General features: G+C 34.3%; 3 protein-coding genes across 3 annotated transcripts; 1 reads left to right on the top strand and 2 right to left on the bottom strand.

Moving 5' to 3' along the window:
• Nucleotides 1-3,147: 3,147 nt before the first annotated feature.
• TRIADDRAFT_26681 (uncharacterized protein) lies at nucleotides 3,148-6,420 on the bottom strand (the record flags this gene model as incomplete). The annotated part of the gene is made up of 15 exons (XM_002113384.1): nucleotides 3,148-3,269; nucleotides 3,396-3,476; nucleotides 3,683-3,763; nucleotides 3,846-3,900; nucleotides 3,963-4,058; nucleotides 4,131-4,190; nucleotides 4,273-4,352; nucleotides 4,478-4,553; nucleotides 4,624-4,746; nucleotides 4,815-4,940; nucleotides 5,096-5,136; nucleotides 5,216-5,308; nucleotides 5,646-5,696; nucleotides 5,989-6,119; nucleotides 6,371-6,420. The coding sequence occupies 15 exons, from the start codon at nucleotides 6,418-6,420 to the stop codon at nucleotides 3,148-3,150; spliced, it is 1,266 nt and encodes a 421-aa protein (XP_002113420.1).
• Nucleotides 6,421-8,189: 1,769 nt separating this feature from the next.
• On the top strand, nucleotides 8,190-8,975 carry TRIADDRAFT_4004 (uncharacterized protein; the record flags this gene model as incomplete). Its single annotated transcript, XM_002113752.1, has 1 exon — nucleotides 8,190-8,975. A coding segment is annotated over one exon (786 nt), but the record flags the coding sequence as incomplete, so codon positions are not given.
• Nucleotides 8,976-12,199: 3,224 nt separating this feature from the next.
• TRIADDRAFT_26518 (uncharacterized protein) lies at nucleotides 12,200-13,273 on the bottom strand (the record flags this gene model as incomplete). The annotated part of the gene is made up of 1 exon (XM_002113383.1): nucleotides 12,200-13,273. One exon carries the CDS (start codon nucleotides 13,271-13,273, stop codon nucleotides 12,200-12,202), a length of 1,074 nt encoding a protein of 357 aa, XP_002113419.1.
• Between the last annotated feature and the right edge of the window lie 779 nt (nucleotides 13,274-14,052).

Below are 14,052 nucleotides of genomic sequence, written 5' to 3'. Positions count from 1 at the left end.
TACGAAAGCCAGTAACACTGTTTATAAACGAAGTAAAATGGAATCTGATAGAAACAGTGAAGATTTCATGCTTTCTGATAGTAAATTTAGCAATGCAAACGTAAACAAATATAATGCATCTCAACGAATGAAAGGTTGTCATTGCGATTTTGATCACATTAACATCATGTCGATTATTTTAAATATTAGTAAAATGTTTAAGCAACAAAATATCTGTTTAAAACAACTACTAAATGAAGCTATAATAGGTCATAATCGAGAACTTTCGCCGGTTAGAAAGAAATCAAAACTTTATGATAATTTGCGTAAGATCAATTCTTGTGAAACTAGCTATGGTAATCGAGGTAAATGCAATGACCATTGCAATAATAGCGATTACAATGCCCTATCTTCAGATTCTGAAACGGAATATGGCGACGGTAGCAACAATGATACCAGTGGTAATAATACTTCCTATAGTTCCCAAAAGCGAAGTATTGACAGTCATCAAGAAGACATTAATACAAATGAGCCTAATATCAGTAGTCATCATAAAAGGGCCAGAATTTCTTTAAAAGATCGATTTGATAGAAAGCTAGCTAATAGAAATATCCATTCTAATGGAGGTACAAGTAGTAACTGCCATAGCTCTCAAGCATCTACTCCAATCAAGACAAAATGTCACATGAATAAAAATAAAAGCAATATCATAAAAGAAGCGGACTCAACATCCTACTATAGCCATATCAGGACTAATACAAGACCAATCAGCAATCCAACTAGAAGAAATTATCGTAAGTTAGATGTTCATCCTAATAAAGGAAATTATCGCAGGCTTGAGAGTAATAATCATCACCATGCTAATATCAACAACAGTACATCAAAGCTTCAACAATGTGAGACTAATCACAGTATATTGACATCTAAACATTGTTCTCTCTTCAAGTGCAGCTTAGATATAATTAAAATATTGGTAAATCGTACATTAGATCAAAGACCAACTCCATCGTCGTCTTTATCGTGTAGCGACAAAAGTTTATTTGGTAGAGAAAACACTGATACACTTCTATCACTACTGGATATGTCAACAGATGAATATGAAAAATGTTTACAGTGTATCAATGAACTTTCAGTAAATGACTCAATCGTCCATACCGATGAATTTAATGCAACTACTGGTGCTACATCCAAGCCACTTTCAGACAATAATGTTAATAATAGTCCATCTTCATTTGATACTTTGAAAACTATAGCCAATGATGATTGTTACCAAGATATGGAGGTATGTGATGGTAAATATTTGCTTTACTTAAGTAAAAATGGTCAAAATGATCATCGTTACTGTTCATGCAATCATAGACATCGTTCTCTAGAAGAGATTCAACATGATGAAATGATTGAAAAATTACTTCGCTTAAATTTGCTCAATTAAAGGCTTATTGAAGAATATTCTAAGTGGTTCGGTATAGTGATATTTCCTTATTTATTAGTAACAGAATAAGTGACACATACATAGACACAAGTATTTTCCTGCATTCTGTGTGAATGTTCAAATTAAAATCGGTTCGATAGACTTATATCAAATTTGCTATTACAATAATTGCACTACCAAATTGTGAAACGAAATTATTCCTGCTTAATCAATACAGAATGCGTTTAATTTATTTGTCTTTTAATAAAATAATTTTTGATTACAAAATCTAACATTTTCTGTACAATACTAAAATAATGCAGTAATTAAGGGTTAGAATGACTTGAGGCTTAAAACTGTTACATGCCACTGATTATAATGTATTAGTTGCTAATGATATTCTTTGCAGCATTATCTGTAATCAATTCAATTATTTCTTTCAATACCATGCAATTCGTGTCATGTGTTTTTGTGCATTAGTGCTTCAAAATTTACTTATTTTGGATCATTTCTGACGTACTCTAGTAAATCATCCATTATTGATTACCAGTATATAGCATAAGAATAATTCTGCTAAAATATCGAACATCATTACTATTATTAAAGTATCGTTAGTCGAAATAATTTGAAAGTACCTTGCACTTTTAGTATCTCCCTAAGTTATACCTTAAATCCTTCAGTTAATAGATAGGTAGCAAAAATACGCAATATTAACACTGTATGACTGTTAGTCTGTTACACTGCCAGTTTTACAGTTTTGTTATTTGTAATATTTGTCAACACAAGGCTCAGCGCACACAGACATATCTTTAAATACTGTACATGAGATTGATATTTTGCTAAAGTTTTCAGTTAGATGAAAGCATCGTTTAGCAGAACGATATACAATAACTGCCATTAATGATACTGTATAATTATACTATTATAAAGGCTTTAAAGATAGACATTATTCAGCTGTCTATTAAAATTTCATGATAATGGCTAATTTTCCGCGTATATCAGGTATACCTCAATTGTTGAAACTTTAACTTACGAAATGAACGTTTCTGACATCAATGCAGTTTATTAGGCATGTATCTGACTGTTATCTATCTTACACTATCACATCTCGACATAATGGATTATTATTGCATACAGTTTTGCATATAGACATTGTCCCATTGCTGCATAAAATCTATATAAAATCCGTTCGTTGATTGTAGTACTTTCAAGAGTAACAGTCGAGGATAACTGTACAAACGATAGAAAATAGCTAATAATTTAAATTTACAGATTAATGCAGAGTCTCTGTATTTTAAATACAATTCCATAACATAATGTTATAATTATGGAGTATTTCGTTTGGCTCATTGTGCGGATACTGCACTATGCGCATTTATAGCACTACGTCCTCTCCGTAGTAAAAAATAGTTAGGCTTCAAAAATGCCTAGCCATAAATACAGTTCCTTCCTTCAGAGGACTTAAGAAGCATATGCAACTTGTGTAATGACGATTTCTTCTTTATGCCTAATTACAACACGGACGCTTGTATTCAGACTAAGCGGATATAGCAATTAGGGGATTTTCATGATGCTCTTATTCATCATCGAAGGCATTTAATTTTAACAAATAATATACAAAATTTTGAACATCTCCGATGTTATATAACCTTACTGTCACGAAAGCGCAGCAATAGGATCGAGCTAACACCTATGTTTAACGAAATATATCATTCGAAGTAAACAATGTACATCAAATAAAATAACTACACCAGCCTTCACATCTTAAAATCAGCCATTCCTTTCGTATACCAAAACCTAGCTCGAAAATCGTCGCTGCAAGTAACCATTGCAGGTATTGATGAGGCATGATATATACAACGGATAATATTATTGTGACCTAAATATGAGACAGCAATAACTAACCTTTAGCAGCAACTAATTAATTATCAACAACTTGCGATAACATGATTTAAGTACAAAGCATGATCCATACAATATAAAAACTCGTCTTATTAACACTAACCAGTTGTTAAATTCTTCTGCTTCTCACCAGTTCGTGCATCCCATGAATATACAGAATTGTGCTTCTCGTCTGGTAATAAAACTAAATATATACATGGCTGATTATTTCTATTTTTTAGAAAACAACACATAATCTAGCTAATATTCTATCCATTTAAATAAATGTAGACTGCAGTTTTTAACGGGTCCCATTTTATGATCAATAATACAACTAATTTGCTTTCGTTTGCTAATTTCGCTACATTGGCATCCTATTTACATTAAAACAGATATCCATCAAATGTTTACCATAATCCTCTGACTGATTGAATACAGCTTGTGTGCGATGATGATGTTGAGTAGCTCCAGCGTAGATATTCATACAATTACCTAAACAGTTGTGACGTAAATTAACAGAACTGTACTATAAAATAAAAAATTACAGCTATCCAAATTTGATATTTTCCATTACCTGTAGCTAATTCCCATAGCTTAGCAGTTGAATCTTTACCACTCGTCAATATATACTGCATGAAATAAAATTTTTTAGCAACTAATAAATTTATAATTGAAATACATTATGAAATACCTTTGAGTTTCTAGTAAATGTCACAGACGATACTTCAGCTCCATTATGAGCCTTACCAAATGTAATAATACATCGGCAACTAACCCCATCCCATATCTATATTTGACGTATAGAATACTGTAAATTCATGGAGAAATCTACAGGTGTAAAGTTTTATAAAACCTCTACCTTAACAGACCCATCCTTACTACTTGTGGCGTATAATTTTGCATTTGGAGCATAAGAAACCTTAGCGATTACAACATAAACATAATTTACTGACAGAGTTATAATTACTACGAATGTAACGGAATAAAACACTTCTTCATACCATTGTAATAGGTCCAACGTGATGATCATGAGGATTAGATGAGACAAAGCATTGTGTAGTATTAACATCATAGAGCCGCACTAGAAATCATTATTGAATCATTGTCAATACTAAAGTCCGTCAGCCTTAAATATCTTTGTGAAGTAGTAGCATAACAATTACATTAATAGGCATAGATTCTGTTGTACATAATGTCATTCTTTACCTGTAGAATGTTCGGAACCGACTAATAAATAATCACCAGTAGGATGAAAAGAAATAGATCGAATTCCGTAGGCGTCCTACGAAAAAAAATTGTTGTAATTATAATGGAGGTACGACATACCGTATATTGACTAGGCTATGAACAACCTGAATAGATTTAAATGCACGTTTAATTGAAGGTTTGCTGAAATCGAAGAGTTTAACAGTTCTGTCCCTGCTACCTGACGCTAGGATAGGCATTTTAGGATGAAATTCCAAAGCAGTAACAGCCTAAACAAAGAAATTGTGAATTCGTAAAGATTATGTTAAGCTACATGTATAGAGTATAGCCTATTAACCTCTGAGTGATCATATAAAGTCCTAATAACTGGATGGCTTTCCATTTGCTGTCCAGACTGTGGCTGCGGTTCATTCAATGGGATATCAGATATTCCCTTAGCGATCATACGATCAACGTCTAGTATCTGTTTATAGTAGCAGGTTAAAACTTTATTAATTACTTTTTGATGGCAATCATTCCTAATCACTTCAATATCAACGAAACTAAATTATATAAATTGAACTTTAGCTCAGTTAATGTTGCATTAGCTACAGCTTTGAAAATTTAGTAAATTCTAACCTTGATTGAGTTATCGACAGATCCTGTTGCGACCAGGCGATCTAAGCGACAACATAAGCTAGCATTTAGATCTCCAGAAATTCTATAAGAGCCGAAGCAATATACGAAATGCTAACTTACCGTCTTTGGTGAAGCATGCCACCCGACATGGTGCTTTATGAGCAGTTACGTAACAGGTTTCATACATAAACACAGGAGGTGAGTTCACGATGACTACATTTAGGAAGATTTCCAATGCAAAAAGTCACGTTAAAGATTGATCAGCCAAGCAAGAGCTATTTTAATCACTATTAATGAATCATTTTTTGTTTTTAAGATTGCATTTTTAGGTTGAAACTAAAACTCTTTTGAAAAAAGATAGCAAACAATGCTGCCTAATACTGTAACAATCAACATTAGCTGTATGAACTGGTAACATAGCAAGCTAATAAACTAGTTGCAAAGGTAGCTTCAAAACTGCGGTACGAAAGTCTTGATACTACATTAGCCGATTGTACTTAATTCGTAAGCGATACATCACTTTAAATAAACTGACTATAATATAATCTACCGTCTCCTTCGTATTCCAAATCAATTCCTTCTCCAACATTAGCGAGGCGACCTAAAAAGATTAGCAATTCAATTAATTTTTAATATAATATTTGTACGAAGGTTAGCAAAATGATCAGCTACAGTATACAGTATACAATATTGGCAGTGATGAATGACGACCAGTTTGGAGTACGTACATTGTTCAAGTATACTAATACTTGTACAATAACTAGGATAAGATTGTATTTCAATAATTATGAGAAAAATTGGATGAGTCTTTCTCAATCCACAGTACAACATGACCGTCGTAATTTAGCATCCTGCATAAGAAATTGATTGATCATCCATAGATAGTACTGTACCTTGTGATTCACTACTTAGAGATCTGGAGACAATGTTGAATAATTTAGAAGATGGGGCACAAGTTTCCAGTGTATTAACGGTATTACCAACAAGTGCTGCGATATCTTCATATCCATCGTAGCGCAGCTGACTATGAAATAGCAACAACAATTATCTGAAATGTAGGTAATAGGCACAATACGTCTGTCTGTAAACAGCATTGTACACTAGTATGGTAGAGTTGTCTGCACATTATAAACCATCTCAAGGGTGATGAAAAGCACCTAAATAGGTATAGCTTGAAGCTGATGACTATCATTTACGGCTATTGTACATCAAGTCTATATTAGGTTTTACTGTATACTTGCATATTGCAAGTATCGATGACTTGTAGCCTGTTACCTTATGATTAACTTGTATAGCTGCTCCCTATTTTTCACTATCTCACTCATCTTGCCAGCAGTCTTTGGACTTGGATGCAGTATTTGACGAAAGTGAAATGAGGTAAGATCAAGCCGATTATAATGTCTGAAATCGCAATGTACAGATGCAAAGACGTTGTAATGGAGGTTTTATGAATAGCTTTGTACCAGGGACTGTTCACGCTCTGACCTAGACGACACTATTGCTCAACATATAATCTAATATAGTCGATAATGATAATGGATTACTCATGAACGCGTTCCAAATATACTTATGGACGAAGATGGATTGCAGCACCATGCAAGGTATAAATAATATCCACTTCTACAGTACTGCCGATGTCACAGTCCATGTCCGGATTGTAGATTCCTTGATGGATGACTTCGCGGTACAGTACAATCATAGTACTGGTACAGTATGAAAGAGTACATCGTTCACACTAGTGAACGCCATACTATGGAGAGTTAATAACGAACTAGTGTCCATAGTTTAAACCAAAACGTTTTCACACTGTACTGTACTGTACAGTACAGTACAGTACTGTACATTACATTACGAACGTGTACTGTAGGGTACAGTACAGGTGCTGTATCGTACCGTATCGTAGCAAGCAAAGCGTACAGTACTGTACAGTGTACAGTCTACAGTGTACAGTAGATCATACTGCACAAACCAAATTAGCAGTAGCTAATTTAAAGATGGCAATAGCAGACGGGGTAGTGTGCCTTAATTTACAGACATGCGATACAATTGAAATTATTCAAAAAAGAATCGGCCACCACACATTATTATTACTATTGTCAACGATTGCTTTACGTCCCTCTATTCTTTTTTTGTACAGTACAGTAGTCCCTGACCTTACCTACTGTACAGTGTACAGTACAGTACAGCACTGTATGACGTCAGAATTTTAAAAATGGCAAAGTTTGTCGTTATTAAATCAATGAAAATGTCTTTTTTAACAGCGATACAAGTCGTTTTAGCGATGTATTCATAGCTGTAAACCGATGCTGGATCAATCGACTATAAACTATACAGTAGTACTCAACCCAACTCAACCTGATAGCGAGTGGAGTTGAGTTGGTTGGATTACAACCTAATGACAGAAGAATACAGTAAGTTCGAGTCGAGCGAATGGCTAAAAATTTGCGGCTTTAGGCTTAAGTTGAGTTTCAAGGAAATACTCTACTCTACTCTAGAGTACTGTACTCTGCGCCAACGAGGCGCGTGGGTTTAGGTCTTTTTTTACTAGTCCTTGACTGTACTGTACTGTACAGAAAGAAATTGACCATTAAAAAGAAAGGAAGCACCTGTGACCTGTCACATGAACTTGGTTTAATTCAGGATATGCGCACGCGTTACTCGATGTGTTACGGTCCAGTTAATCTTAATTGGTGAATTCCGTGAGCAATATTACTACTCCATAAAATATTTATATAAACTTAAGAAGAAATAATCTGGAGAAATTTGACTATTTTCGCCTTCTAACTTGAAGACTATACGTGTATATGTCTGTTGAATGCTGATAGCAATGATGCCAGTAATGTCTCAGAAATTGAGGTATGTAGGACTTGTATTTTCGATACTCCTTGCATGGACGATCATCGTATTGGTCATTCTTGGTTACCAGGAACGAAATCCATTGAACATTATTAATCCTTATCTAGCCGGTAAAAAAGACAACACAACCAAAGCCACACTTCATACTGGTAAGATAATATTAACTTGGACGACATGGTTTCGAGTCGATTGGCCAACGCCTTATGGTTTATTGGATTGCGGTCAATATCAATGCCAATTTACCAACAACAAAAGTTTATACCAAGTGAGCGATGCGTTGTTATTTCATGGGGCTGACGGATCGATGAATAGCCCAGACGTGATACCAATCGAAAAAAGGCCAGCTAGGCAATTATGGGCTTTCCAAACCATGGAAAATCCATATGTCACCCGAGGGCCATCTATACTAGTCGACATAAAATCCTTTCTCGATAATCTATTCAATATAATGATCACTTACACTCGTCAAGCTGATCTTCGAAGATGTTATGGCAGAGTGGTTCAAAATTACACTGATTTACAAGTAAATCATGATTATTTTAAAGGCAAAACAAAAATGATCGCTTGGGTCGGCAGTGGATGCTATAAAGGTCGGTTAGACTTTTTGCATAATTTAGCAAGGTTGGTACCTATCGATTTGTACGGCAAATGTGGTAACTTAACTTGCTCTAAGAGCGGTGCATGTTGGCTAAAATTATCGCGGAAATACAAATTCTACTTAAGCCTCGAAAATTTTATTTGCAGAGATTATGTGACTGAAAAATTGTATTTTAACGCATATCAACACAATATGATACCCATCGTGGTCGGAGGGGCGAATTATAGTGATCCAACCGTAGCGCCACCAGGTTCTTATATCAATGTTCAAGATTTCACTACTATGCAACAGCTAGCTGATCATATTAAAAGAGTTGGCAGCAATGCCACATTGTATAACAGCTATTTTAAATGGAAGGCTTCTTACCGAACCGACTTAAAGAGTTGTGATCATAGTTCTAGTTTATGTAACCTATGCCGCAAGCTCTACGATGATAAGTGGGTTACTAGTAAAATGAGAAGAATTCCAGATCTCACTCATAAATGGGGTACAAACGAAAAGAATTGTATTGATTACAATAATGTCTTCGTCAAGAATCAAACCACTGGACAAATTGATATCCGCTCGTATTCTTTCAACTAAGTACAAAAGTAAGCTGTCAATTTTTAAGAAATGGCGAAATGAATTGAAACTGTGTATTTTGATATCGATAAGCGTTGACAACGGTAAATTTAAGAAGGTAGCAATTAGGGATTCAATAAACCTAACCAGAATTTGACAACTCTCACTAATAGTGCAATGCTGTAATTCAGTCCTGGTTAATAATTACATAATATGAAGACAATACGTATGTATAACGTGCGGATTATACGGCAGATACATTAATAGTCAAATATCGGCTAATAAAATAGAGGATTGAAACTGACTTTATTAACCAATTAAGTTGATACATATCATTAGCATTGATCGAAAAAAGTGTAATCTTTTGTAGGCCGACATTGTAAAGCCATTCATCGTTCATCACATCACTAGTCGCTAATCACACAGTCCATGCTTGCTTTCAAAGATACAGTAATGCCTATTTGAAAGATTGGTCTTCTAAAATTTGTATGTATTAGTAATATCACACTGGTGTGCGGGAATATTGAATCAAAAAAAGAAATATGATACAGTATTATCTTCGAATAAGCTCTTTCTACTTTGCTTAAAAGTGCCTGTTAGCCTAGGGATCTTCCCTATACAGTTTATACGGTATAGTGATACCGCCTGAAGTCTTTCACTAGATGAAATGTTCCTTACTATTGACATGGAACAATACTTAGCACAGGAGTAATTTTCAATTTCTCAGACTGTGACATTTCTACTAATATACAATACTGTAGTACTAATTTTTATTTTGTGATGTTAACGTCTCCTATGTTTCATTTACATATGAATATACTGTACACAAAGCAATTTTGAACATTATTTTATTAATTTTTGGGGGTTAGAATACCTATGCAAAACTTCTTTACTACATCGAATTATTCTACTAATACAATTTACGATGGTTTCTATTTTTGTAAACTGCAATTAAATTACTAAAGAATTAGATTAATTTTGTCTCTTTCATAGTGATCCTTCTATACAAATGACATATAAACATTTACAGTACTTACTGGTTGATTCTATTATAAAATTTCTTTTCTGAATTTAATTTCAAAACTGTTTCTGTGCATGTATAATTGTATATTATATTTTGTCTGTTGACCGGTACTGTTTAACTTAAGGTACCTATCGTTGTATTGTCGCTTTATACAAATTGTACGATATTTCTGGCTATAGTAGATACATATGACACGGCAAAATAAAAATTATGATGAACTAATACTGAAGTATCTGTTGGAGTAATTAATCACTCTTAATAATGGAGGATGCGTTAATGCAAAAACTGTTGAACTATCATTAATTAGTGTATATCCAGTATGAATGTATGACTTTGATATTCGATATTTATAGTATAGTCACTTTTTACGTACAGCTAACAGAGTACGCAATCACGTTAACTTACTACTTTACTGTCTGGCATATATATGTAACATTTTAGCTTTTCGATGTCAAGAAAAATTTATGAAATCAATCATCTGACAATGACTGAACTAAAGTACAAAAGAATGAACTTACCTAGGCATAAAACTGTTCCAACAATTATTGTCAACACCTACCTCATCGAAAATCTAGTTTTGTAAATAACTTTCAACTTGCTCAATTACAGAACATAATAACTCCAACAGATGTTGGTGATTATATAGTAATAAAACAATACTAGTAGACTGCCCATTCAAATGATTATTGCAGTGCAAACATGTGGGTATTATCGTTATTTGCGGTTCATAAATATACTGTAGTTTCAAGAACATGCAAAATAGAGGTATATAACTGTGATTAATTATTATGGTACTTATCGCTATTGATCAATTCAGTAGAAAGATAAAATCGAAACAGTAAATAGGTGCTGTACATTCTACAACTATTCGCATATTATTTTCAAAAAGTGTCAATACCGAAGAAATAACTTTGAATTTGTAGCCTACTCTGGTATTGTTTTTAACCTCCATACTGAGCTCTTCGATATCGTTATTATATAAACATTGCAGTATTGAAATAGAAATCTTTTAACCGCCTTGCATTAAGTATCATTTCATACATTTTATCCGATTAAACCAAAAAAGCTCACTAGCTTAATAGATTTTTCGAGAGATAAAGTAGCTCGTATATCCTATCTAAAACTACGGACTACTAGATACATCCCAGGGATGTATTTAGTAGTCCATGCCAAAACGAACCAGTTGATAAATACGTATCACTATAGTTGTAAAGCTATTTGGTTTATGTTATAAAAAAAGTCAGAATTGTTATGTCTCTATACAAGAATTAGAGAGAGTACCGAGACAAAATAAATAGTGTATTGATAAGATTTCGACATTTTTTACCTTCAGTCATAAAAAGTAAATAAAATTGCATTAGCCATTTTTAGATTCAAAGCGCTAACATTCATTCGTTATAATGCAGTATAAGGACATTCTAATCCTTTAAATATCATAGCTATAAAAACGTAATCATCGCTTGATGACTCAGGCATAAAAATTCTATTGCAATAAATACGAATATTAATTAGTAATAACCAATGATAGACTGTCATTTGAGATACCAATACATCAAACTACTACCTTTATAACACGTTCTATTACCCAATCACTTACAAAGCTTCAATCCATATAATAGAATTAAGTTACAACTATCATTTGCAACCTTGTTATGTAGCTTAAAAATTATACAGTAATACGGTATACTGGTCACTGAGTGAGTCCATAACATCTTCTGATAAATTATAATAATATTTGACAGTACGTATATATTTGTACACTTGATCACGATCTAGCGGTTTTGGCAATATAATATCAGACATTGTTACAAATTGCCGTGGTGTACCGCATTACAGTTGCTATCTTCATAGTCGTTATACGTGCATACGTGCAAACTAGCAGAAGACGGAGTTCTTCGTTCATGGAGTTTTTAACAGTGCATCGCAGCCGCTTTAATTTGCTAATAGTGCTTTAATACATAAAATGGACAATATCTAGTGATTGATATCATATATTCCAAAACCCTACAGTACATGACGTTGTACAAATGGATTTCGCCAATGAAAACAGTATTTAATTTTTATCTTAGTAAACTCTTGGATGAATAGTAATTTTACCGTCACTGCCCTTGTGGAAAATGTCAGGATAATTAACACAGTTATCACGGTGAACACCCCATTTATAAGTTAGATCAGGAATTGTTTTCTTTGATTTCTCAGTAACCCATTTATCATCGCATAACTTATGGCACAATTCACAAAAAGATTGGGTAGCAGAACATGGACTAAGGATCTTATAAGAATCTTTCCATTTGAAGTAGCTATTGTATAAGGTATCGTTAGCGGCAACTTTTTTCAAGTAGTTCGCTAGTTCTTCAACAGTACTGAAATCTTGTGCATTGATGTAGGAATGAGGCGGCACAATCCCATCATCGCTATAATTTGCTCCACCGACTACAATCGGGATTAAATTATTATCGATCGCATTTCGATAATATTTTTCTGTTACATAATCTCTACAAATGAAGTTTTCAAAGCTTAAATAAAATTTGTATTGTAATCCAATTCTTTTCATACACGATCCATCCTTTGCACAACGTTGGTTACCACACCGTCCGAACTTATCAATAGATATATACTTACTTAAATCTTTGACAAAACTAGTACGGCCAGGATAGCATTGACTTGATACCCAAGCAGCAAATTTAGTTTTACCGGCAGCATAATTTCTATTGTGGTTAGTAGCATCATGGGGTTCTTTTAACACTTTACCATAGCATAATCTGACATCGGCTTGACGTGTATAACTCATTGTTGCATGAAATCGGTTATTATGGAATGATGATAATTTGCATCCTAGTCTCTCTGCAATGTTGGGATTTTCCATAGTGCGAAAAACCCATAACTGCTTAGGCGGCCGACTACTTTTTGATGGATAATAATGCGGGTTCCTTACTTGAGGACTAACACCGTGAAATATCAGTGCGTCACTACTCTTATATCGACCATGATTTGAAGTTATTTCACACTGCATATTACCACACTTCACGTTACCTTGAGATACCGCCCAATCTCCACCAAACCATCCAGTCCATAATAAAATAACCGGTTTTTTACGACATGTAGGAGGTGGGGGGGTTTTCCTCGCTTTCAGCTTCATCTTAGTGGCATTTTGAGGCTTTCCCGCTGTCATATTTGCCGATACAGATTTGTAGCTACTTGTGGTTGCAATTTTCCTGGATAGCCCAAAATATTCCAGATTATAATTATCCGTTTTACTGAAAATACTCCAGCTTATGAATATACCTAACACAAGTATACTACATATTATCAAGGGCACTTTCCACCATGTCATCGCCATCTTGACTTACCCAGAGCAGTGTACCTGAATTTATTCTCTTCTCAGGAATATAAATTCCTAGTCCAACAATCAATCACTATAGATATAAAGTTGTTTCAAGTAGTTGGAACTTTTTGCTCAAATCGTTTTCGACTACTGTACTGAACTCGCCCGAGTTACTGTATGGACAGTTGTACTGTACAGTAACTCAGGCGAGTTCTGACACTCGCAAAACTCAGTGCACTGACTCTACCGGCACCGGTCACAATACTGTAGTAGTCGATGACTGCAGCATGGCCTACTAAATTACCATGGTGATTAAGTAATGTGTACTGTACTGTACAGTGCACAGTACTGTAAAGCAGTACTGAATGTGAATGTACTGTACTGTAATTAGTCATCGATGTACTGTAATGGCAAGGCTACGAGCAAGAGACTACTCCACGATTCTTTTCCCCGTCTCGTTTTATTGGAGAAGAAAAATCGTTGAGAAGTCCCTGTTGCGAGACAGTGTGCGCGTAGATAGAAGGTCTAAAATAAGTAAAATAAAATGGACGTTGATACAGTATAATACACTACAGTATGATTGAAAGATGTTG

The sequence above is a fragment of the Trichoplax adhaerens genome, genomic scaffold (assembly GCF_000150275.1).
Source record: "Trichoplax adhaerens TRIADscaffold_6 genomic scaffold, whole genome shotgun sequence".
NCBI lineage: Eukaryota > Metazoa > Placozoa > Uniplacotomia > Trichoplacea > Trichoplacidae > Trichoplax > Trichoplax adhaerens.
This window is presented reverse-complemented; position numbering and strand designations above follow the sequence as displayed.